The 26,019-nt window shown below is 44.8% G+C and overlaps 2 protein-coding genes across 25 annotated transcripts; one reads left to right on the top strand and one right to left on the bottom strand.

Annotated features, from left to right (window-relative positions):
* Positions 1-3,886: 3,886 nt before the first annotated feature.
* Positions 3,887-6,730, top strand: gosr2 (golgi SNAP receptor complex member 2). Of its 2 annotated transcripts, XM_057014982.1 has the most exons (6): positions 3,887-4,085; positions 4,282-4,346; positions 4,897-5,005; positions 5,441-5,573; positions 5,661-5,801; positions 6,106-6,730. In XM_057014982.1, the coding sequence occupies exons 1-6, from the start codon at positions 4,057-4,059 to the stop codon at positions 6,265-6,267; spliced, it is 639 nt and encodes a 212-aa protein (XP_056870962.1). In that variant the 5' UTR covers positions 3,887-4,056; the 3' UTR covers positions 6,268-6,730. The 2 variants fall into 2 exon arrangements, with proteins under 2 accessions (XP_056870962.1, XP_056870963.1); XM_057014983.1 differs by lacking the exon at positions 4,282-4,346 and having other exon boundaries at positions 3,899-4,085.
* A 184-nt stretch (positions 6,731-6,914) lies between these two features.
* On the bottom strand, positions 6,915-25,910 carry gpatch8 (G patch domain containing 8). Of its 23 annotated transcripts, none has more exons than XM_057014901.1 (11): positions 25,768-25,840; positions 24,164-24,241; positions 23,422-23,457; positions 19,030-21,228; positions 16,406-17,317; positions 15,241-15,282; positions 13,107-13,174; positions 12,885-12,971; positions 12,611-12,754; positions 12,332-12,462; positions 6,915-12,128 (listed from the first exon to the last, which is right to left on the bottom strand). In XM_057014901.1, the coding sequence occupies exons 7-11, from the start codon at positions 13,131-13,133 to the stop codon at positions 8,315-8,317; spliced, it is 4,203 nt and encodes a 1,400-aa protein (XP_056870881.1). In that variant the 5' UTR covers positions 13,134-13,174; positions 15,241-15,282; positions 16,406-17,317; positions 19,030-21,228; positions 23,422-23,457; positions 24,164-24,241; positions 25,768-25,840; the 3' UTR covers positions 6,915-8,314. The 23 variants fall into 23 exon arrangements, with proteins under 23 accessions (XP_056870881.1, XP_056870871.1, XP_056870868.1 ...); XM_057014891.1 differs by lacking the exon at positions 16,406-17,317 and having other exon boundaries at positions 19,030-19,102; positions 21,210-21,228; XM_057014888.1 differs by having other exon boundaries at positions 15,241-17,317.
* Positions 25,911-26,019: the final 109 nt, after the last annotated feature.

Here is a 26,019-nt window from a genome sequence, read left to right as displayed (position 1 = left end):
TGAACCGCTCCCTCCCAGTCAGCCAACAGACAGGAAGTTCATCAGCAGTTTGGACTCCTCTGATTTATCGTTGCCACTCTTGTTTTCTGGTGGCCTCAAAAGCAAAATATAAGCACCTTCATGCGTTTGTGTGTGTGTCTGGTTGTGTGTGTGACCGGCGAGAGTCACCATCGACCTCAGATGCAACTTTTTATGCCCAAATTCTGGCATGCTAACAGGTGAGAACAGGTAAAATCCAAGAACAGTGCCCATTATTGGATAATTATTGTTGTTATGAGCATGTCGGTGATGGCATTAGCATCGTCACTAGCCATCCAGTCAATTTTCCTCTCAGCAGATGAAATCATCAATCTTTTTTAATTAATCTATGAACATCAAAGCACTGGTGCCGGATGATTATAGCAGTGACGCTTGACTATTAATCAACTGTTGTGTTTGATTCAGCACACCAGTAGACGCTTTAAATAGGGCCAAACATGAGCCTACAGGAGAACTCTGCTAGCGCGGCTTCTTTTATTTTTGACAACGCGATGCCCTTCAAATGTCTCTCAAATGTACTCCCCTTGTTTGCTTGCCGCCTGTGAACCTCCTCACCGGGAAATTACGGAGGAGGCTTTTCCCATGCTGCTCTGCAGAAACACCTGCAGGGCTAACTGCATGGTTTACATTGCAGCCACGATGATAGGACGCGATAAGACCCCTCTGCACCTAAATGAACTACTCCCTATCCTCAATATTGCAATATTTGGTACTGCTGTGCCTTTAACTCAGCTGCGCACACAGATACACACACTGACCTCCATTATTACCAAAGCAAAACTTTCCCAGATCAAAAATGTCCAACAGGGGAAAACACTGATAAACAGCAGAGCTGTGTGTGCTCCCAGACAACAACATCTCCGAGAAATAAGATTGGAATTTATTGGAATACCTATCGTCAGAACCTTTGCTAGTTTGTCTTCCTTCCCTTATTAAATGTCACTCGGGAATTATCCAGATAGACACGACATAATGCACAGTCGACCCATTCACAGGTGCTGTCAGGCAGGGGAAGCCCAGCTTAATGCTCCATGCCATATTGACATTTGATGTTCTGCTCCCATCCTGGATGAGCAATCATCCCAACACAGGGGTGGACAGCACCTCTCATCTTGAGAGGTGTGCGTGTCCCAGGTGGTATGGCTGCGGGGCTGTGTGCCTGAGTGGCTGACAGCTGTATGATCACTCGCTGCTCTTTAGGGTCAGACAAAATAAAGCAGGGAAGAAAAACAAGAGGGGAGGAATGGCGAGGCTGATCGCCATCAGGCAGCGCGAAGAGGCAGCCAGCGAGACGGAGCAAATAAGGTAAAAACAATCCTCGGGGGAGAGTTTAAGCTGTGGGCGTCGTTAATTACCAAGTGTCATTTAAAAATTCAGTAGTTGCATGAAGACAAATCAGTCTACCGCATTGGGAATCGATAAATCGACGCAAAGAAATGTGGAAATAAAATCCAGTACTTGCAGCAGTGGGCAGAATTACTGGACAATTCAGACACTTTGTGTCTTTTCATCCATTTTGCGTCTCTTTGCGAAAGTGTTCCATCTTTGTGGTCGCTGGTGGACACGAAGGCTCCTCACTGATGCGAGTGGCTGCTCAGCACGTCCTCTGCTGCTGTTGAGGGTCGGGGTGACAGGACGCTCACCCCTGACCTTTTAAATCAGAGTCCACTGAGACGCTGGGAGCTTATGAGTCTCTCCTGTCATGTCTGACAGGCCCTCATTTGCTTTCATTCAGCATCTCATCACGGCTTCAAAGACGAGTGGATCATCCACCCCAGGGGTAGAAAGAAGATCAGCGTGCCTCCAAAAAAATGACTGGTATCCAAAAACTGTTGACCCGAGGCGAATTACTTCTCATAATTGGCTTCTTTATTGTGTCTGTCTTGAGCAATCATTGCTGAATTATGATACATCACATAGCACGGAAAACATAATTAGCTATGTTTCATAGAACATATTGAGTAACATGTAATTTTCTTTTGATGAACAAAACATTGTCAATGCGTGTGTGTACGTGTGTGTGCGTGTGTGTGCGTGTGCGTGTGTGTGAGGGGTGCGTCATTCCTCTGGCAAACAATAATTCCGCTGGTGTTTTCTGAAGGGACAGATTGATCCGATGCTATATTTTCTTTGGTTCCAGTTGGAAGCCCCAAAGCCAGGAACCAGGAAATAACATTCTTTGAAGATATGCTCAGGCAACGTGCACGTACGCACGCACGAATGCACGCACGTGCACGCGCACAGAGGCACACGTTCAACAAAAGTTACATTATGTACAATAAGTAGATTTAAAGGTTCTGTCTCAACAAAAAAAAAAAAAAACTCACCGGTCCACTTCCTTTCTGTGGGTTGTGAGCAGATTTTAGCAAGTTTGAATCTTCTTGGCGTCCATTAATACCTGAAGGCAAAAATGAACATCTGGAGATCAACATGGACCCCATCCTAGACCCATCACAGGTTATAACTGCTTTTACTTTTTAAACCAAAATAAAGACAACTGCACAATGTTGTAGTTTATGTGAAGCTGTTAAAGCTCTCGACCTGTTCGAAATTTATTGCTCTTAACGTCTAAATCGTGTATTCATTTTAAATAAACCTGACAGGTCCAGTAGAGGCAAATAAACATTTTTATATTAACATGGTGTTTAAGTGTAGATGGATACATAAATGGCACTGGGCCTCTGCTTATAGAACCCACACATTCCACTGTAGATGCACAGAATATGGAGATGTGCACCTCACACTCTGCACCTGGGGACAGAATTCTACGTAGTTTGCATCCGACTGGCTGTGGTGCTCAGGTGTGCAGGAAAACCAGTAAGTGCACCTCAGCCTTTCCTCGGGGGTGAGAGATAAAAGACAGACTGAAAGAACTCCAGGACCTTGAGAGAGAAAGAGACATGAATACTGTTCAGAAATGGTTTGAGGGAGGCCTTATTTTTCTGCTTCCCTACTTCTTCTCTCTTCCGAGCGGCAGGTTTGGGCTGTGCGAGTCGGACCGCTGCCCTGGGGATGTGTTATGACAACTGAAAATGGTGAGCAGCGAGAGCAAGAAGTGGCATGAACAGATCTCAAGGCGTCTGACATGCGAGGGTGGGTGAAAGGGACTTCTGTTGGGAATGGTGTAGCCTGAAGATACAGCCATCACCCGAACGTCCATCAGGAATCCATGAAGAACCGACTGTGCTGATTCCAAATGATGTGCTGAATGAAGTAAACAAGCAGCTATGACTGGCAAACGGGACCGTGTAAAAGCTCACTAATTAGGTCAAAGGAGGCTTGAATTTATTTCAGTTTACCCTCCTCTTGGTTTAGGCAGCAGCAGAACAGAAGTTTCAAACAAGCCTTTTCTAATGTGCACTGGCAGCTGCTGGGATGACTTTTTAAACATTAAATTACAAAGGAATTATTGTTAAATGTTCACAGATTCTCGTGAGACTTACAAGGTGTTTCCATTGCACAACACAATCCAAAAGTAAAGTACTGTACTAATGCTTTTTTTTGGTGTTCGAGTTAGAAAGAGTTGCAACCAGCACCAAACAGCAGATGCATCCCGATTTCTTCTACCTGAGCAGCGATGGGCGATAAATCCATCGTGAAAATGTACTTTTGCCTTACAACTTGTAACAAAGTTTTCTTTCATTATTATTCTTCCATAAATTCATTAACTTAGCATAAATGTGGGGGAAAAGCCTTTCAGGTATTCAAGCATTATATTTTGTCACACTATGCATTTGTATGAGAAATAATCTGATTGCGTCACTGTAACACAAGCAGCGTTTTTCATTACGGCGATGGAAAAAATGACCACGTGACCGGTCGACTTTTTTTCCTCTCCCGGGTGACGCTATTGAACTTCCGTTTTCGCACTTCCGTACACAAACACTGCTGATGACGTGTACCCTCCAATACGTTAGCGAGCTAGCTAGCTTAGCCACCTGTCAGACTCTAAGTGTCGCTAATTAAGTCTTCTTACAGCGGAAAAAGTAACAACGAATCACTAGCGCACCACGGAAGATGGAGACGCTATACCACCAGACGAACAAGTGAGTTTCTCTGTGCCTGGATTAAACCACCCACTTTTAGCTCCCGTTCAACAACTTCCTCAGCCAATCACCAGCATCAGCTGTTTTTCCTGTGCGTCTTAGTGAATGACCCGTTAAATCGTTGTTCGTCGCTTTGAGATATCCACTGAAAATTCGCTCCTTTTAATCTGCTAATGGTGTATGTGGTGTGCATCAGGCAAATCCAGGAGGTGCAGTCTCTCATGGGTAACTTAGAGAAGACGGACCGTCAGTCAGTACATTGTGAGTACTCACCTGCACTAACATGTGTTTCTGCAGCTGGATCATTGTCATTGTTGTCCTCATATATTAATGACACTCGCGCTGTGTTTGTGCTTCTGAATGGCTCCTGTTTTCTTATTGTTATGGCTGCGCTGACATAATAATAGCAGGGAGCGGGGTGTCTCCCTGGTTGCTGCTTGTTAAATCAGTTGGGAGCCAGGCTGGTGCCAGGACAGGAAGAAGCTGGGTGGGTTCCCTGACAGAAGCCTCCAGAGCTCCCATGAGATAATGGTGGGAGCCAGCAGGCAGTAGACACCCCCCTCCCTCCCCAAATTATAACAGCCTTTACACTTGGGTAGATGGTAATTCCATTTACAGGAGAAATGTCAGTCAAAGCTAGTATAAAATTTTAATGACAGAGAAATTATTATAAATCATGTTTTACTGGACTATTTTGAACTGAATTCACAAGGAAAATGTGATTCATTGTTTTCCTTGCTGTGATTATATACAAGTAAAAATGGTTTTCGTCTACCATTTTCTCCCCCCCCCCCCCCCCCCCAATTCAAAGTGTTGGAGAACGAGCTGCAGGCTAGAACCGACCAGATCTTCAATCATTTAGAACGCCTTGAGATCCTGTCCAGCAAGGAACCACCAAACCGCCGTCAGAACGCCAAATTGTGAGTGGCTACAGCGAAGTGCTGGTGACCCAGCGGTACAGAGAGGGTGTAGAAGAAGAGACAGGCGGTCCTCTTCTGCCCTGTGGCAACACGGCTCTTGAAAACATTTCCTCAGAAGCCCCGTCATCACCTGCATTCCTGCTGCATTGGGCAAAGATTAATTTCTGAGCTGGGTAAACAGGCCTTAGGGGACACAGCACACCCCATCCCACACGTCTGTGATCTCGGTGAAGTCGAGGAAGGAAAGAAACCTGGTTCATTCCAACCAAATGAGCATTTATGTAAAGGAAATATAAACAAATGTGAATAATTGGACCTTTCCCAAAAATAAAGTACATTAATCCACGTGTTTACAAAAAAAATGAAGGGCATTGGTGCGTTCAGTACGTGGTCACATCTTTGCAGTGCAACCATGAAGGTTTTATCTCCCCTCAGACGCGTGGACCAGTTAAAGTATGATGTCCAACATCTTCGGACCGCCTTGCAAAATTTCCAGCATCGACGTTACGTGAAAGAAGCCCAGGAAAGAGAGAGGGAGGAACTCATGAGCCGCACCTTCACAACTAACGTAAGTCCAATATATGGCCTCTGAGCAGATGTGGAGTTGAACCTGCCTCACATAATGTAGAAAAAAGAGAAATGTTATCCGTTGTAGGATGCAGACACCTCCATCCCCATAGATGAGACCCTACAGTTGAACTCCAACTTGCACAATGCACACAGAGGCATGGACGACCTCTTGGGCAGCGGCAGTAGTATCCTCAATGGTCTCCGAGATCAGCGGTCCACACTTAAGGTTTGTATACGGTGCAGAAGTCGTGACCCTGTATGGAGAGACTGTACTGTTCCCCATAATCTCGTTAGTGTGCACGCTCGCTCACAGGGCGAGTCTGTATTCTCTAAGGAGATGGTCTTCCTGGCTTTGCTTCAGGCCTCCTCTTATCAGGGTGTGTCTGTTGATTGGGACCCACGTCCCGATTGTCTGGCTGTGAGACACGTTTGACAGACTGGTGCATCAGCAAGGGTGTTGCCAGACTCACTGAGCCACATAAATGAGTGTGAATAAGTGTTGTCATCGGTTCCCTTTGGGCTTTGTGCAGGGCACACACAAGAAGATGCTGGACGTAGCCAACATGCTCGGGCTGTCCAACACAGTGATGAGACTGATAGAGAGGCGAGCCACTCAGGATAAGTTCATCATGATCGGGGGTATGCTGCTCACCTGCGTCTTCATGTTCCTGGTCATCAGATATCTGGGCTGACCCCTCTCTGGGCTCCATCATCAGCGACTGAATTCTTAATTTCATACTTAAATGAATACCATGTCATTGGTTTTCCAGCCGTGTAGTTATTTTGATCTGTGAAATGGCATGGAGGAAAACAACTTACAGTATTTTATTTCACTTCAGTGTCGCCATGAACCTCTTTTAATTACTGCCAAACATCCAAATTGAAACCACTTTGCACCCCTAATATGCTCTTATAAGTGAATCCAGATGACGAATACTCAAAACTGTAATGTTTACTTACTGAGGATGGTTAATATGTACTAGTGTAGAAATGTCCGATGTTATGTTATCACATGGAGAACGCCTACCCCATGTCAATTACAAGGTTAACAGTTTTTAGAAGTTGAAAAGAAAGTTATTTTTTTGTGATGAACCTGGACGTTTGAGTCGAATCTCACTGTGTGAGGCAATTGTAATAAAAACTTCCTCTCATTGATATCTTCACTAACTCCCTTTAAACCAGGTTTCTTCAAGCCGATTTTGCTTTGGTAACATTTGCTAGGTGAAGTATCGATGTCAGGTCCATCATGCAGCCAACTGAGTTAACTAGGGCGCCATCTAGTGGTTCCTTGCGCGATGTTTTCATCATTTTTCCCCAACCCATTGACTCAGCAGACACGTGAACTCAAACATTTTATTGTTTTTAAAAATACAGAGTTGCTACTGTATGATCGTTTATTATTACTTTGCCATCCCAGCCCGTCCCCATCAGGGTAAACAAGACAGTCATGATAAAATACTTCACCTTCAACCAAACCTCCTCCCCCAAATTTCAATCTTAGACCTATAGAATGTTAATAGGCTAAATCTACAGCAGTTATTTACAAAAATGACTCCAAAGCAAAACACTGCCCTTCTTCTGAAGAGCATTTTAGAAAATAAATTAAAAACAAAAATATTGCAGTATACTACAATCTTGTTACATGATGCAATCACACCATTAATATACAAGTTTCAGTGCAATTAGTTCCGACAGACCCTCAGCACGGGGAACAGGAGTCAAAGCATCAGGGACATAAATCCCACACAGCACGGCTGCCCCCATGTAGGTGGGGGGGGGCTGTCACTCTTGTATGGTCAACATTGGTGGGATTCTTCACATTACACGATGTTACATATGTACAATTAATCAGCATTACAAATGAAAAGCGTCAGTCCAATAACTGGAAGTCGAGTATCAGAATTTATGAAATACTTTTGTTTCTGAAGGTTACAAAATGGAAACTGTTCATGAGGACAATGGGCAATTCCTCTAAATGCAATTCTACTTCGAGTTCCGGCCTTTGTCAGTGTTTGGCTGCCACAACCACCCATGAGCCGGGCAGACAAGAATATGGATATTAAAAAATCAGGTGATTTCATCGAATCCTCAAAAATAAATGGATAATGCACCAGGCTCAAGGTGACATATAAACCACTGCCTTGAGAAACACTGGACAAAGATTTTAAGACTGAATAATGGTAGTTTAATCCTGAACATAATCCAGCCACTTTGTGGCTAACGTTGGCAGCACTTTCCGACTCGTTAAAATATACTTTATTGGGAGCGTATAAGCGTCTTTTCCATAATCTGACTTAATCAGAATACTGTCCAGAAGAGCTGCAGGGCTATGATTTTATTTTGCCAGCTCCCTGGTCCAAAATGTGGGTGTTTGAATACAGCAGGAGAACCTCTGCACAGCACGCTGCTAACTGGCGCATGGATGATCACCATCAACTGGACAGATTAAGAAATTTTAGCAAAAATGGTCAGAAAAATGAAGGAGAAACAGGGCATTTTAGCTGTGCGTGATTACTTACAACACGTAGAGCAATACATTTACCTCTAGAGTAGCTTAACAAGCTGTAAATGTGCTTACAGCAGAGACTCTCCTGATAAGTGCCGCACATGTGAAATTCTCAATCTGATGTTCAGAGATCTTCTGAGCGCATATGTGAAAGGACTTTGTCCGAAATGACCATGATATTTTGACAAAATCTTTTTTCCAGTGATCGGATGCTGAACTACTTGTGTCACTACTCAAGAGCCGTGGTTAGGAGGGTGCTGGAGGTCCTGTCCTGAGAAGATTGGGTGTAGAAGTGGATGAAGCTGCAGAGCTGCTGCTGCAGCCGCCTGTGAAGGCCGGGATGTTAGCAGCGTAGGGTAGAGGGCTGCGTGTGGTACGTGGTGGAGAGCCAAGGGGGTGTGGTGCAGGGCAGACGCTGGGATAATATGTATCGGCTGACCAGAGAGGAAGGCTGTTGGGTGAGCTTGGATCAGCCCAGCATGTCCCAGTGAGTGACCCAGAGAGTGGCCAAGAGAGTGGCCCAGCGGAGACAGGGAGATGGGGGTAAGGTGGTGCTGAGGAATATGGTGCACCTGGGCCAGCTGAGCGTGTGCGTGGTGTGGGTGGTGGGCGTGTGGGTGGATGCCCATCGCTGCAGCGGTCGCTGCGTGGTGCTGCAGGATGGCGTGCTGCACGGTAGTGATCGATGTGCCGGAGGCGACAGACACGGTCGGCTGTTGGATGTGGATCTGCTGCAGGGTGGGGGGAGGGGGAGCCGGAGCCAAATTGGCAGCGGCGGCGGCGGCCGCAGCGGCGGCGGCTGCTGCGGCGGAGGGAAACGTCTTAACCTGCTTGGCCATAAGCTGCTGCTGAATGTGCTGTTGTGCAGCTTGTTGCAGTTTGCTGTATTTCTCCATCTCCTCTGGGGTGAATGTGATGGGCTGGCTCTCCAAAGGAGCTAACCCATCTTCCTCTGCCTCCATGCCATCCTCCTCTAGGTTTGGTGGCGGGTAAGCAGGGTATCCATGCATTGGAGCCTGCTGCTGCATGTCTGGCACGTAGGCCTCCAGTATGGTGTTCTGAGAGAGATCCTGTCCTACTTCTCCTTGATATTGGGGCATCATCATGGAAGCCTCTTGTTCAAACGAGGCTTGGGATTCTTGGGGGTCCTGGACTTCTGTAACAGGCTGCGAGGTCTCCTCTTGAACCACCGTGCTTGGTGAAGCCTCTTCTATCTTCTGCACTGGTGGAGCTGGTGGTGGTGGGGGAGGGGGGAACTCCCTTATAGGCTCTACCAAGATGACCTCTGCTTCAGCTTCAGAGCCCTTCCCTGCTCCGAGCTTTTCACTTTCACTAGTTCTTGTGAGGGGAATCACTGGTTTCTTTCCTGCCTGGAGCTTGCCAAAGAGTGGCAGCATGGCTTTGCTTCCAAGGGTTGGAGGTAGTTTGGGACCAAAATAACCCTGTGGTGGGTCTTTAATTTTAACCCCAGATTTTGTTCCTGTGGCAGAGTCATCTGAGGACTTTTTAGACTGAACCTTCTCCAACAACTGGCGTGCAGTAAGAGTGGGTTTGTGTTCAGTGTCCCGCGAACCCCCGGGCCTCAGCGACTGCGAGCCGGACGAGTGGGTGTTACGGTTAAGGCCTCGTGATGAAGACGAGCGGGGAGACTGGGAGCGGTAGATGCGAGAGCGGTTGAAGTCCCTGCGTTTGGTCTCACTGTCTCCCCGGCTCCTCTGGCCGCGTCTGCGAGGAGAGTCTTTGGTGGAGCTGGATGAGCGACTGGCGGAGCTGTGGCTTCGGCTGTAGCTGCGCCTCCACGATCTCGCGCTGGTGCTGCGGCTCCAGCTGCTCGAGCTTCTGGAGCTGCTCCTGTGATGCCGCCGGTGTCTCTTCCTCCGGCTGTAGCTGCGGGAACGCGAGCGAGAGTCTTCCGAGGAGGAAGAAGAATACTCGTGTCTCCTGGATCGTCTCCGGCCTCTGCTTTCCCTGCGTTCGTATTCGGAATCTGATGAATGTTTGGAGCGCCGCCGCCTTCGGCCCTCTGTGCTGTAACCGCTGTAACTGTCCGAGTAGCTGCGGCTGCGGTAGCTGTAGGCGCTGCTTCCTGCAGAGGAGCGCTCGGAGCTGCTGGAGTATGAACGACTGCGGGAGGTTTGACCACGGTGATGGCGACGGCTGCTGCCCCGTCGCTCCCCTCGCCTTGAAGAGTGACTGTGGGACCGCCCCGATTCCTCGCTGTGGTCGCGACGTTGTTCCCGAGGACTTGACCTATGATGACGGGATTTTTGTGGCTTAGAACCTCCTTCTTCTTCACTCTCACTACTGGGAGGTCGACCGGGACCAGGACTCTTTTGGGCTGAGCTGGAACAGGAGGCACTTTGAGATACACTGGAGTCGGTTTTCTGTCGCTTGGTGCCAGTGTGTTCCTCATTGGACCTGGCCTTGTCGTTGCCTTTGCTGGTCCCTCCTTCGTCAGCTCCAGGCTTATAAGGCACTTCCTTTGTTACTCGCTTCCTTTTCCCAAGTTCCACGCCTGAAGCCCCTCCTCCTGCAGGCGACACGGGGCCGGGAATAGGTTTATCTTCTGGCTTTTGTTTTGCCTTTTCATCACTTGTCTCATTTTTGTCAGGAACTTTGTTTTTACTCTTTTTCCTTTTATGTTTTTTTTTCTTTTTAGGCTTCTCCTGAGCCTGCTCAGCTCCTCCCTCTGCATCCTCTTTGGCTCCCTTTTCCTTTGCTTTACGTTTTGAATGCTTTGCAGACTTCTTGTGCTTTTTCTTTTTCTTCTTTTTCTTGGCACTATTGCCAGCTGGAGGCTTTTCTTCGTCCTTGTCTGATTGACTAGGCTCTCCCTTTAACTCCTCTTTTTCCTTGACGGAGCTGGCCTCGGGCACGGAAGACGGGTCTCCTTCGGTTTTAGAAGCACTGGCTTCCTGTCGCTTGTCATCAGACTCTTCACAAGGCTTAGAGGACTTTGATAAGTTCCTTCCACGTACACCTTTATTGCGAGACAGCTTGAAGTCAAAATATAAGGGATTACAACTATAGGATAAGGAAGGTTGAGCTTTTGTAAACTCAAGGAGCTCTGAAGGCCACTGCAGGGTGGTGCTGTCATCTTTGCCCAGCACTGGAAAAAAGGGACCAGTCGCGATCTTCGGACCCAAGCTGCAATCCTCAACCTCCGGTGTGCTTTCTACTTTTTCAGGAAAAGCAGTTATCTCACCAGGGGCGTCTGATGCCTGACACGAAGAAGGTTCCTCTGTTTCTACTTTCAGTGGTAACTCTGGCTCAAGGGCAGGGGGAACATTATCCAGCTCTTTTTCAGTGTTGCTCTCTGTAACGTCAGCCTCAACCTGCTCAGGACTATCTTCAACCTTTTTGTCATCTAGTCCATCTTCCTCCTCCTCCTCCTCCTCCTCTTCGTCTTTGCCCTGACCCTCATCAGTGGCCTTCATAAAGAGCAAAAACTGGAAGTGAGGTTTCACCCGACAGTGAGCTGGAGGAACATAATGATAGTACTGAGGCTCCTGGCCAACGCATCCTTCATCTTTTTTCATCATCATCTTCAGTTTGTTTAGGGTAGAGGCTAAAGAGCCTCCATCATCAGCCTGTTGCGTCTCTTCTGGTGCTTCCATTTGCACAGCCTCAACTACTTCCCCTCCTGTGGGGCTTTCTGTGTTGCAGCTAGGTGTCTCCTCTTGCCCTCCAGGCTTTTCTCCCTCCTGGCCATCTTCTTCCTCCATAGCTTCCTCTCCATGATCAGCAAACACCGCTGCCACTGTCTCAAGCTTAACTGGGGCTTTTTTGGCAAATGAGAAGGACACGCTGACTTTAGATCCACCACTTTGGGCTGGGGGGGAGGAGGAAGGGGCGTTTTTTCCAAAAGAAAAGCTGATGGCTTGACTTGGCTTTGGAGAGCCTTGCCCAATTTTATCTGCCATCGAAACGTCTACAGAAACTTCTGTCAAAGCAGTATTTTCAGAGACCACGCTGTCATTCTCTTCCATCTTCTCTCCGTCTAAAGCCACTGTAGTAGTCTTGAACATGGGGCCACTTCCTGGAGTGCTGACGTAGCAACAACAAAACATTATTAAAAGGTTTTCTATTTGTGAAAGTGGGAGAACGCTATAAGGCAAGAAACATGAGCGTTTTAAGAAGCTTGACTTAAAACAATGGCTTCATCAATCATCTTTCTAAAACACCTCCGACACTAGCAGATGCATTACATAATTTAACCAGAAGGGGGCTCCCCCGGAGCGAAATCTTACCAGTCAAATTGTTTCCTCTGTTCAGCAAGCTCATGCAATCTACGCAGCATCTTTTCTTGCTTCTTTCCACCCTTGCGTGAGCGTGATGACACATTACGAGCAAACTCTCTCTGCTTCAGTTCTTTCAGCCTCTGGATGACATAAACACAAGATGTGGGTAAAAATCAGAGCGCCAACACACACACACACACACACACACACACACTCTTGCATTTTCCCCCCCAAAACAAAAACACATTTTATATTCATAATCGCAAACATATTTTTTATAGAAAGTACCTGCTTGTGAGCATGGTCGTAAGAGTTTATGTGGTTGTCAAATTCCTGGTGTTTGGTGTACTGTTTGTCACAAAGCTCGCAGTAGAAATTGGCTCTCAGATCTTCCAAAGCTTTCGCAATAGCTTTCTCCTTTTCCATTTGGTCCTGTTGCAAGGAAATGTACAATGAAACAAAGGATAAAATCTTATATCATTGTTAGATCTATCAAGAGCCAGGTTTTACATAGCCTACGACAAAAGTCATAATCAAAATATCTCTAAACAAGGAGCCTCACCTTATATTTTTGCCGTAGTTCTTCTGTGTCCTCTTTTTCCACTTCAAGTACTCTTCTCTTCTCTGTGGCATCTTCAGCATAGTCCATCTAATAAAACAGCATTAAACGCTTTCAAAAAATGAAACAATTTTAGTCAGTCATTATTAAAAGTTAGTCTATCTACAGATCACAAAAGCAATGAATGCATGCATCCATATCTAGAAACTAGACAGAGTTCAATACCTCCATCTCCATCCGTCCCATCCCCATGACATCATATTTGAGGATGATGGGCACAGGGTCAGTGCGTCCTGAGGGAAGAGAGACAGAGTTGACAAGATGAGTATTTAAATGGGGAGAAATGGGGCCAGCTCGAAGACAGCCTTCTTTTAGAGCATTGGGTGCTGAGGTTAGAGATTTTTGCCTTAAGTGCAGAGACCAGAAAGCTACAGTGAACCAAACACCAGCTATTCTCACAGCTTACTGCAGCCACATGAGCTGTAGACCAATTACTTTGGTCCTTCTGTTGCATATGACTGGGCTGCACATTGCAATCTAACAGAGCAGTTATTATAATTTGGGTGAATTCAATAAACCAAAGATCCTTTGAGTTTTTCAGCACAAGACCTAAGAAGTTCTGTTCCACTTCCATCGCTAGAGTCCTGCTAAACCAGAGTGTCTAGTTTATCAAGGACACAGCCATTTCAGAGACCAGGATTTTATATCAAGCTAAATAATCTACTCTGAGGGCTAGAAAACTCCTCCCAAGGTCATCACCTTTACTGAATGACCTTTGCAAGCCCTTTTTAATTTTCTGTAGATAAACCCCTCTCCTCACCCCGAGCACTACAGTGACAGCTGAAATATCGCCCCTTTTCCCTTGAAAACATGTTATGTAAGCTGTGAAAAGAGCTAGCTCAGAAAGTAAATTAACAGTAGGAAAATAAACAAACCAACCAAAAACAACAAAATATATCGAATATATAAAATATATTAAAATCAAAACTACTTTGGAGATTTGACACAGAATTGCTTAATCCACTCATAATCAGCCAAACAAAGCAGAGAGAAAGACAAGAGTAAAATTAAAAAGGACACAAGCACTGAACTACAGCAGAGTGACATCGAAGGCCAGGTATCGCCATGGTGAAAGTGCAAGGGATGGGAATACTTACCTGTCAAAACATGGGTATGAGTAAAGAGAAATAAGGGGGGACAGACAGATAGACAGGCAGATAGACAGACGGGTTCTCAACACAAAAGCCAGAAGAAGAATTTGAACTAATCTGCTGCTCCTGCCAGCCAGATATGACAATTGATCTGATTTATAGTTATTATCACTTCAGTTTGGTTTCAGTTTTTTTCTCCAACATATTTGGGTTTTTTTCCCCATCAATCCTATTTGTATGCATACCATTGGGCATATGGAAGAACTGCAATCGTTTTGATTTCAACTTTAAGGTATATGTGCCGAGTGTGGTTTTAAAAAGGTTTGATGTCAATGTTTCTTTACACAGGCAAAAGACTGACAAAGGGCATTTACCATTGACATATAGGGAGCATGATAAATAAATGTTTTGTCTGATTCCTTCCCGATACATTCTGACCCTTCTTTATACAGGAAGGTAACATCTGTTTGTTTCTTTTCTCTGATTTACTTGAGGAAAATGTAGTCATCACAGCCCAATGACATGTTCATTCTGAAATCAGAGATGCATGGGAACTCTAACATAATGGCCTGCTCAGACTCCCACTGCAGTGTTGGACGGTTAAGCCAGCTAAAATTATTATGAAATAATTGAAAGCAGATGACTGTGCAGGCCTTATTCTAGGGAAAATGACAGCAGAGTGAAAATATTTCACAAGACTCTCAAACTTAGAAGTAGGGGTACATTATTTTTCCTCCTGACACTGTTGGCCAAAAAGGAATGAGAGAAATGCCTGAAAGGAAAGACTAGCCAACCACTGCAGTGGTCTGTCTCACTGGAGTCATTAGTCAGGTACAGAAGAATAATGCATGGTTACAGTCATCCCAAATTATCACCAAACTCTGAACACAGTGACAATACTTCCACATTACCCATTCCAGTGGAAAATAAAGGGACCACACGAAAACAATGTGCAGCTAAATCGAATGGTGTGTGAATCACAGTGAAAAAAACTGAAAACAAACAAAATGACAATGTTCTAAGAATAATACATATGCATGATAATATCCAAGCAGCAGAATGAATTCTAATACAGAGAATTTTAAGCCTATGTAGCATTGGTGCTCTGATGAGAGGAAAATAAACATGGGAGAAATCAAAAACAAAATTTGAAATAACAATAAAAATAAAGGAAAAAAAATCAATTGGGGGATTAAAATAACATTTACCACTAAGTTTACCATCAGCACAACATGGGCAGGATCAAATCGCTGTAAAAAAGAAACACCAATTGGTTAAGCAGGAAGATTGAGGAACAAAGAGAAGGGAGGGTGGGGTTAGGAGTGTCTGTGTGAGATACGGGGGGGGGAGGATTACAGTGTGTCACCCCAATCCCTTCATCCCTTCACTCAGGGCTTGATGCTTACAGGGATTCCCTTTCACCACTCTCCCCCAACCACTAGTCCCAGTCCCGAGGCCCCTAGCCAGGCATTTTCCAATGCAGCGTTCTCAGCCTGATTTCCACCCAGCGTACTTGGTGAAATGTACTCAGTTAAAAAAAAAACAGTCAAAAATGAAACCTTAAAGTGTTACCTTTGCCGAGACCAGGGTCATTCATCCAGCCTGACAGATGTGGTTAGGGACCACCACCATTTCCCCCCCTTTGAGCTTTGTTCAGCCCAGTTAGCAAATACCCCCGAGAGTCTCATTCCCCTGCTCGCCAACAGCCAGCAAGCCTATGTAGGGATTTGCTCGACGCCAGTAAACAGGACACCACACATGAATTATATCTGCGGAGAGTCGGCCAGGCTTTGAGCAGTGCTTAGAGTGGCTTGGGCAAGTCCATGTATGGTTGTACAGAAGCAATTTTACCATTTTTAACAGCAATTTGGAGTTGTAGGTTTCAGTGAATCCTTTGGAAATGGCAGCCAATTATGAGGCCTCCAACACTGCTTAAAGCCCCAGGCGAGTATGACAGTTTGAGGCAAGCAGAGGTGAACCTCCAGAACAAACATGCCGGGCAGAGAAACGGGGGAGGCTGGAAGCTTGTAACCATAGGGACAGTGACATTCAGGATGTTGAAAGGTGGTGAGGTTTTCCCTGTAAGTCGACTCTGTGGCCCAGTCAGTTTCACACACACACTCGTCCATACATTCCCACATTATGGACACACAGACAGACAACTTTCACAGGTTCTGAAGTAGTAGAAACAGGCAAACAAGCAGAAGGAAGAAAAAAATTCTACTCTGCAAGCCATTCAAAGACTGAGCCGTGGTAACAGCCAATCTGATACCCAACAGCAGCCAACACAATCTCAGAGAAAAACAACCTAACACACACTGACTGATGATGAATCTAATGGATGTGATGGAATCAGAACTTACTGTGTCTAACCTGATTTCAAATGTCGCTGTACTTGGTTCAAATCAAACCGCTTTACATTCAAATGAAGGTTTAGTCATTAGGGGTCGACAGAGCAAGGTCAATCATCGGGGCCTCGAAATTTGTCCCTGTTTCATACAACACACATAAGTAAAATCAATAAAAAATATATCTTTGGTGCTTGAACCTTGGATTCTCTAACCATCTTCTTACACTTTGTTAGACACTACTGAGTAATTACTAAGGTTTCCAAGTTATACCACTGAAAATGTCAAAACATTTACAAACATCATTCAACTGAGCTTTTCCTCCACAATCTTTATGTTGTAATTTTGCAGGGTTCGAATTTTTTTTAAATAAATAAAATCACAGGATCGTTTACTGACTTAATTTGACTGGATGTTTTGTCTTCTTTTAACAAATATTTATTGGAGTGTTATTCCATCATCACTTAATTGTGCAACGCATATCTACACAAGCTAATTAATTAATTCTCTAGTTCTGTGCAAAGGCTTCTCTTTAGCACAATTCTTGTGTAATCAACAGGAGGCAATTATGGAATACTTTCTTTTTTAGTATTGAGTGTTAAAGGATCTATTTTACAGTATCTTGTATACAACTTTAAAATCAAATTGCTGCCTGGCCTAATATCTTTCACTAAAAATGCAAACACAGCTAAATGGACATCAGCCTCATTAAATGCTTAATTACAGCATTGGCCCTGACAAACCATATCGGTCGACCCCTAGCAGTGATTACAGAGCAAAGAGGAGGAAGCTGACAGAGTCCATTAGCCTATGGTACACTTTTAAGAGGGGTGTTACACTGAAGTCAACTGCAAAGTGGGAGAAAGAAAACACACCCACACACACACACACACACACACGCATACTGACATAAAAGAAGGGATCCAACAAACCTTACCTAAAAAGGGCAAAAAGGACAAAAAGAAGAATAAGAACAAAGTCAATACAGTGGAAAAAAAATAAAAAAGGGACACAGGTTTCAATTCAAATTGAAAAAACCACATCTTCTGGTTCAGATGACAGGACAGAGCAGTGAGATCACACAATTACAGCAGATTTCAATGAGACGTATGTTTGCATTGGTGTCATGAGTTCGTTCAGAAATCTGATGGAACCAGTGGGGTCCTGGCACACATTACACACACACACACACACACACACACACCACACACACACACACACACACACACACACACACACACACACACACCACACACACACACACACACACACACACACACACACACACACACACACTCTCTTCCACAGTTCCTGCCAACACACTCGTCAATAAACCCAGTATCAAACAAGTGCACAATTAACTCCCACCTTCCTCTACGATAGTACTGAGCCTAAACGATATATTAGAACTCACAGTTGGGGAAAACAAAGATAAAAACAAAAATTTAGACGAGTGACACGCAGAGAACCTTACAAGCACATGGAAAAGCGATGCTAGGCAGCCGCAGGGCAGCTCAGACATTTATCACACCGGTGTTTCAAACAACATACTCAAGCTCTTTAAAGGGATGCAGACATGGGAGCAGATACATACGATGAGGCATATATATATATATATCATTAGCTCTCAGACCACCATGCTGTAAGAGCTGGCAATGAGATACATCAATTATTTTAGTTTTTCTTCTCCTGTCAGACGTGTATTTCAGAAGATGGAGGTAAGAGTTTCAGCTGTCAGCTCAAATTTCAATATGTATTATTTGACAGTAGTGAGCCACAATTTTCCTTATTTCCGATTGTTCCATCCTTCCTTAACAAACAATATATAATTCCCATTGCAACATTCATCATGGACTTGGGTCAGAAAAGCAATCTAATTGATGTTATGGCAACAGAGAGTGCCATTTGATCTGATTGGATCTAATATGAGTAATAATGCCCAGGAATGCACTCCCTCCCAACACCGGTCCTGATGCCAGTGGTACCTCCAGCGGAACCATCAAACTGCTTCGGGACTTCACCTGATTAGCAATAAAGAAAAGAGCAGCCTGTTGCAGTCAGGTCTAGGTCTTTTGTTGATGTCCCTCTTTACAACTGCAGTTAACACTTACTTCTCTATACACATGTACACTAAAAACCTGAAACCATAAATTGGCCCACCGAACACACAAAGGACGGCACAGATACAGCACACACCTCTTACAACAGAGGTGAGTAATATAAGTAATTTTCCTCTACGGGGCAAATGAAGTCTGCCTCTTTTTCTTCTACAACAGAGTTGCAGCATCAAACATGCACCCGTGGCAACACAAACAGGATTGCCAAAGCTGTCAGATGTGAACCGTCTGTAGGCGTCTGTGGCGCTGCTGAGATCCGTAGGTGTGCTGCACCTTGCAGTCTAAGGAACACCATCAAACAGCATCAGGAAAACTATTAGAAAGTGAACTGTGTTTGACACCCCCGTCAAAAAAGGTTTCTTCAAAGACAAACACGAAGCGAGTGACCAAAAAGGATGACAAAAGAAAAAATTGTGCCACAAAAAGAAAAACCCTGTAAGGGGGGGAGGGGGGGGGGTGTAAAGGATTATAGAGTACTGAGTGTTTACCACCCACACACACACTGAACATTTAATAAAGCGACAAGTCTTACCCTGCATGGTTTTTCCAAGGCCTTGCCCCGACTTCCAGCCATGTTTCTGAAGCAACCGGTGCCCGATGTTATCCTAACAGAAAGAAGAGGAGAAAAAAACCAAAAATATTCCAATAATAAGAGGAGCTTTTCCTTGTTCTCAGGTACTTCAAATCCAGACAAGCTAAACACAACATTCGGATCACACTTTCAACAACAACCACCACCACCACCATCGTCACGATCGTCATCGGTATCATCATCCACGTCACCTTAATCACATAGCATCAGTGTCTGTCAGCCAAAAAGGAACGGTAAGGAGCTATAAGGGGCAGGGCAGACGGGAGAAAACTGGAGATATGAATGTATATCAGGTTATGTGTAGCCTGGATATTAGTGAATATCAAACTAGAGTAGTGTGGTTTAATTCCTTTCTATATCTTACACTAATGTGGGCTAACTGAAGAGTCAGGAAACAGCAGGGCACTATATGTACCACACACATACATGTATGAACCACTACAAAGCACCATTTCAGTACATATTTAAAGGAGACAGAAAACAGGTATGGAAATCTTGCATTAACAAAACAAGAACTAGAATCTCCAAGCTTGCTGTGATTCCATAACCATGACAAAGGGAGCACCATGAAACATATGCAGCTGTCACAAATAAACACAGCCAAAAAGACAGAAGTGGAGAAAGTGGACCTTGGATTACCATTACAAGGCCCAGGGTGGACAGATTACGCATGTGTACAGGGGTATGTGGGTATGCACGTAATCCCGTTAGATACTGTATACTGGGCTGAGCTGGTGTGTGTGTTTTTGCACGATTCTCCCGGCATTTGTTTTTATCAACAGCTTGGTTTCCTCCAATTATTCTCTGACGCCCAATGATTTTGTTAACCACCGTTAATGCTGCAGACTAAATCACAAATCAATTTCAAACAGGATCGTTTTTTTTGTCCAGGAGGAAACGGCAGGCGGCCGATAATCAAATCGAGAGAGTCGAAATGGCTGCAAGAACATACCCAACAGAAGTTCCGAGTATACGCTGGGACGGAATGTTTAAGACCGGTGTACTGCTAATATGAGTCAGCGAGGAAAACAAAAACAACATTAGGTGAAAATGCAGGAGCGTCCCACCACTACACACTACAGGACATCCCCAAGCACAAAGAAATAATGGGATTTCTTAAGAAGCAGTGTTTTCTGTTGTGATTATAACGGTTCCAGGCTTATCTAACATTCACCAGAGTGCTGCATTCTACCAAAACAGACAAATCAAACAAATGATATTTATAATCACAAGAAGATTTACAACAACTTTCACAAACAAAGAGTGAAGAGGATGAGGGTAAACCAGCATGCAGCTTTTTGCTAAAGGACTTAACAAAAAGCATCGTCGGTGTTAGTAGTGCGCAGTGAATAGTCGACATACACGGGTGAGCTGGGAGTGGATGGTGGGGTTAACAAAAGTCCAACTGGGTTAGCCTCAAAGTGGATCAGGCAGGAGGAGGGAGGTTATGGCTCAGAAGGGTCGATTGGTTCTCTTTGACAAGAGAGAGAGAGTTGGGAGATGAGACGGAGCAGAGCAAGCTGAGCCATGGTGTTAGTGAGTTTGGAGGGAAGTAGAATCAAGTTGGACTAATATGGGGTAGTGCATGTGAAGGGGTGTAGCAGTCACACGCAGCGTGCACCGCATCTCCGTCCGCACGGGCTCGTTTGGGGTAATCTTTGAGAACGCCGGTGCCATCCTCTGCCCGATGTGACGTTTGTGGGGAAACTGAAACTCTACCTATCAAACACAGTTTCAGGACATCCCAGACAGAATTCGGGGGCTCATGGCTGCAGTGAGTGGATTTAAGTGGATTCAATATCCCCCCATTCCTTCTCTACCCAGTCAACACCCCTGTATTACTGTTGGTGATACCACTCGCTGACTATCCCTTGATAGATCCCTTTCTATATCCAAGGGATATGTAAAGATTAAATACATTAGTAAGGGCAGAATGGAGGAGGCTGTTGTCAGAGAGGCTGACATCAAGAGATTATTCCGGAAGGTTTGGAGGACGGAGATGAGGGCGACCTGCATGTTGAACATCGGATGAGTGCACCAAAAGAATAGACAGATGGATGGAAGCAACGACGGCGAGTCCAACAGCAGTGCAAGTGGAGTGAAGGCATTTCCATACGAACCTGGCTTTAAAATACTGGGCTGTCAAAAAAACAGTCACACGTGACACAACGTAAGAAATGGGCCAAACGCTTATAACTGCAGTTCTGCTAGCTTCTCTACTTCTTAAAAATGCAAATCTCTCTGCTAAGTAACATAATGCTGTGAACAAACAGAAAAGGTAAGCATGTCAATAAATCCACCAACTGACTTCATACAAGAGAAAGAAAATATGTGTTATCCAAAACAAAAGTGCTGGAGAGGAAGGGGTGTTGCTTATCAGCATGTGCTGTGTCGTCACTGACACAGCGCATGAAAAAAGATATGGATCAAGGCTGTGATATGCAGGGGACCCCACTAAGAGACCTCAGAAGACTCAGGAACATTAATGCTTCTGCCTGGGCAACGGTTCAGGTTGCTGTTGCTGTCCCTGCCTGGGTGTCAGCGGGTAGCTAACACAGTGTCAACCTTTAATTATTACACTTGTGCCCTAGTGGAGGTGCGGATGTGGTGCAGAGTTCTTTTAAACTCTTGGATTTACTGTTCTTCACATTACTGCTCATCGTCCTGCAGTGGAGATGTGATTAAACACAGGCCGGGTGCTGCTGCGTGTGTTTAAAGATGCTCCTCATTAATAGGACAAAATACCAGATGCAGAGTCCCACTTATATAAACGGGAAAGAGAATAATTCAAAATAAAATACTTACCTTTGCATCCTGAAGGCTCAAATCAGAAAAACTGCAAATTTATCAAAGTGATGTTAAAAAATGACACTGATGAGCTAATGGGTTCACAGTGGTCTGTAAGGACTGTGACACATTCTGACTGGGTTTTGAGAGGCTTCTGGACTCCTGGCATTAAAAGCATCTGTTTCTGGAGAAAGCTACACTATTTGATGCTGCATCTTTTCTTTTTATGCTCGTTTATTTCAGGAAAATGTTATTGTGGCCTTTATGGATCTAGTACCTGTACTAAAACAAAACGTGGTTCATTAACTAGCCTTCAGTGGTCTTCGCCAAGAGGCTTTTCTTAAATGTCACGTGTGTTTGGACTGTCTGTGGCTCTGAGGTTGCCCGCTGCATATCGTACAGGGACAGGGTTAGGAAGGAGAGGAGGTTTGAGGGACTGGGGGGGAATGGAGGAAATGAGTGTGGGAGGAAAACTGTCGTTAGTAACCAGGGCAGAGTGTCACCAGAGAAGGTACTAAATGCTAACAGGTTAATACATGCAATGGCAAAACAATGTTAGAGAAAAACAGCAAAGACAGAAAAAGATCCCAATGAAGTACCACAGACCTCTAGCTGCCTATAGATCACACACAGTTAGGTGGCAGGGGAGGGGCTCCGAGAAGCAGGGCTGAAGCTTTGGGAACAGCTCCGAGTCGGAAAAACCCAAAATTCAAGTTGTTTGCACAGCGCAGGACAAAAACAGGGCGCAAACAACTTGGTTTCATAGTGTGCGTCCAGGAGCATCAGTTGAGTCTCATCAGTGTATAGTGATTTATCTGTTTAATACCATTATAGATGGTAATGTGGTGACAGCCCATGGCACCCCCGATGAGAACGTTTTGGTAGAGGAATGTTTAAAGCTGCAGCACAGCCCCCAGTGCCCCTCCACAAATAATAGCGCAGGAGCAAAAGAGCCACTAAAGCCAGGAGAGCAGGCCACCAATCGGGAATAAGATTAGGCTGATTTGCCCCACAGATTCATGTTTTTTGCCGAGGTAACATCAAGTTTCCTATAGCCGTGTGAATTTAATGGTAGAATGTCTCGAGATACCTGCACGCTGAGTTTAGTTCAACAAGAACCTATTCAACTAATTGAGAAGCTAAGTTTCCAACATTATTGGCATCTTTATCCAGCCGAGGGAAGGACACTGCTGTGATGTGGGGGGGGGTCAGAGGGAGGGGTCGGGCCTGCTCGCCACAGTTCTTCAGAGACAGAAGAGAAGGGAAAGAGGGACAGAGGAGGAGAAGAGCTGCCTGCGCTATTATCCATGTGCCTCTTCAGCGAAAAATGCAATCCCAGTTGCACAAGCACCATGCCAGCACAGAATGACAGAGGGTACTGTACACCGAATCACTGTGTAGTAGGGAGGGAGCGGGAGAGGCAGAAAGACAACAGATGTGAGCTGAGAGCGGTCAGGGAAGGAGAGAGAGACAGAGACAGATAGAGAGAAGCGTTACAAGGACCCTAAAGATAGGATTAAGAAAGCAGAGCGTGCAAATACAAACCGGGTCATTGCTGCTTAGCTAATAGGGGCCAATTTGCTGCAGGAGAGAAATGTCGAACACCCCAAGTTGTGTACAATAAGATAACCGTCCTGAGACATCAACACTATAAACTAATATTGACAGTTGAAGCAGCACAAACACAACACTCAGTCAAACACGTCTCCATTCGCACCGTCTAACACAGTATGTGTGCTCGTTCTGTAGATGGAGTGGAAGAAGCACTGCACACGTTACGTTAACCTGATCCACCGTTAAAGGGGTGTTAGTTCTTTAGAACGGGTTTTTAAAAGAGTGCATTATGACCTGACGTTCTGTTTAAAGCACCACACAAGTGTAACCACGGTAGAGTGGTCTGGGGATCAGTATGGGGTCACGCAGATGTGTCAGAAAAAGGCCTTTAACAGTGCTTGATCCAGGCCATGGCCTTAGAGTGTCTCAGAGTAACTCAGGAGAGATGAAAACTGATTAAAAAACTGTTATCTCTATGTTAAATAGGAACGGCTAGAATGTATTTTATCCTCTTCACTAGCATACACAAAATGGAGTAGGCCGGGGAGATGTTAGGAGTTAATGGGCATGATTCTATCAGTTAGGTGGCAAAATGGCTTTAAAAAACCAAACACTGGATGCATCTAGATGGAAGACAGAAATGGAGTCAAAAGTGTGCTTCTAATTCCTGTCTGGACCAATCATCCACTCTCACAGCTGGTCCAATGATGCCGGATGACGGGTGCAGTCTTACCGGTTCGATGGGCTTGTCCAAGGACGCCTGCTCCAGCTCCAGCTGGCCCTCTTCATACTGGTCAAAGTGATTCCCAGCCTGGGTGACACACATTATTCATCTGTCAATCTTTCCATAAAGCACAAAAACAACGACTGCAGCCGTCTACAGTCTGTTTCCCCCAACTTGAAATCATACAACCACATTTGGGATATTTCCTAGATGCACAATAAACAGGAATTATGCAGGCAAACTACGAACATCTCCGAGTTGACCCGCGCATTTGTGCAACGTGACAGGTCTGGTTCTGCTGCTCATGCCAGTGGAAATCCTCCTAGGTCTCCTGGATCCTGTTGCTGGGCAGCAGACTCTGGTACGTGGGACCAGAAGGGAGACGGTCGAAATGAGAATGCCCACAAACAGAGCGCCACTGTGCTGGGCCAGCGTTGTTCTCAACAGCCTCATTCAGCCCACAGAAAGCACAAATAGACGACTGGGATGGTGTCATTTCATTTAGTGCAGGGACAAATGTAATTAAATGCTATAATAATGGCTAACCAAAATACTCATGAGTCTTTTTATTCTAAAAAAGGTATAAACCATAATATCTCTGCTATCACTGTTGTGCTGCTAAAAATATAGAATGGGAGTAATTATATATATGCCCAGAATGATATATATATAGTGAAACAACATATATGACGTCCATTTAATTCCAAAACTTAGAGAGAAGATAAGCTAATAATCAAAGACAATGACTCGGGCTGACAATCACAAACTAAAGTTTTTGGACTGCTAAAAAACATGGATTTAAAGCGATTCAAGACTTAGTTTAGGAAATGTGGCTGCTGAGTGTTTCACGGAAATCTGAGGAAAGGAACTAATAGGAATTTCTGGTATTTTGCAATCTAGTTTGGGCAGATGGGGTGCGGTCTAAAATCGCCAACAGAAAAATGAAGAAGCTTGTATTGTGCATTTTTCTTATAAGAATACGTTTGACTCAAAATATATAAAACAATAATGGAAAAATAAGAGAATTTATATAGTGTAACTGATTTATTTTCGTTTAGAAAATAAAAAAATAAACACGAGATACAAAACGGTAAATTCAAAGTCTTAACAGGACTTAGCGAATACATTATGAACACATTTCGATTGCTCTGCAAACCGATCTGTGCTTCAGTTGTCAAACGATCCAGCCATTTTTGCTACATCTGCATAATGTGCGTACAAATTAGCTACCTGCTAGCTAACTCGCAATCGTTAGCATATGTCGATAAATAACAAGCCTCCCCAAGGTCACAAACGAGCAGCTTTAGAGTCATTATTTGCGTAGTTGTCGCATCGGCGTGGTTACCTGGTATAGATAACATGTACAAAAGATACCGTGTGCTATGTGTGACATATAACCAAGCAGACGCAGGGTCAAGTTAAATTCCAAGGATCCGCAGTGGACGAATTTGTTAGCATTGGCCTAGCTACATTGCGGCGTTAGCAAAACATCCTTAAAACGAACCCGCACACAGTTTGTTACAATCCTTGGTCGTCGGTAGCTTTATTTCCCACCTTCCCGTGTGCACGACGCCAACACATGGTAAGACGACCGCTCCTCGCACTGCTATTACCTGGAAATCACGCTCTTCGTTGAACCGAGAAAACCTGTCGGCCATTTTCCGAACGCAGCAGCAGCTTCTCTGCCTGTTCCGTCGATGTCCGAGGGAAGCGCGTGCGACCACGGCGTGCACGAGCCCGCCCGCCTGCGGATGACAGGCCGTTGTTTACATTACATTTACCATACATTTAATCACGTTTTTCCCTCAATACAGTTGCAAGCAACCGTATTTAACTGACACAAAAGACGGTGTTATTCACCTTTT

The sequence above is a fragment of the Takifugu flavidus genome, chromosome 18 (genome assembly GCF_003711565.1).
Source record: "Takifugu flavidus isolate HTHZ2018 chromosome 18, ASM371156v2, whole genome shotgun sequence".
Taxonomy (NCBI): Eukaryota; Metazoa; Chordata; class Actinopteri; order Tetraodontiformes; family Tetraodontidae; genus Takifugu; species Takifugu flavidus.
The sequence above is the reverse complement of the archived record's forward strand: the minus strand, read 5'-3'. Positions and strand labels throughout refer to the sequence as shown.

Bases quoted from the DNA above. Each gene is read 5' to 3' on its own strand.
- gosr2 (XM_057014982.1), top strand. From the start codon at position 4,057: ATGGAGACGCTATACCACCAGACGAACAA. The intron at 4,347-4,896 runs GTGAGTACTCAC...CCCAATTCAAAG, and splicing joins GGACCGTCAGTCAGTACATT to TGTTGGAGAACGAGCTGCAG. The intron at 5,802-6,105 runs GTTTGTATACGG...GGCTTTGTGCAG, and splicing joins ATCAGCGGTCCACACTTAAG to GGCACACACAAGAAGATGCT.
- gpatch8 (XM_057014880.1), bottom strand. From the start codon at position 25,812: ATGGCCGACAGGTTTTCTCGGTTCAACGAAGAGCGTGATTTCCAG. The intron at 12,755-12,884 runs GTGAGGCTCCTT...TCCTTGCAACAG, and splicing joins AACTACGGCAAAAATATAAG to GACCAAATGGAAAAGGAGAA. The intron at 12,129-12,331 runs GTAAGATTTCGC...TTGCTACGTCAG, and splicing joins CAGAGGAAACAATTTGACTG to CACTCCAGGAAGTGGCCCCA.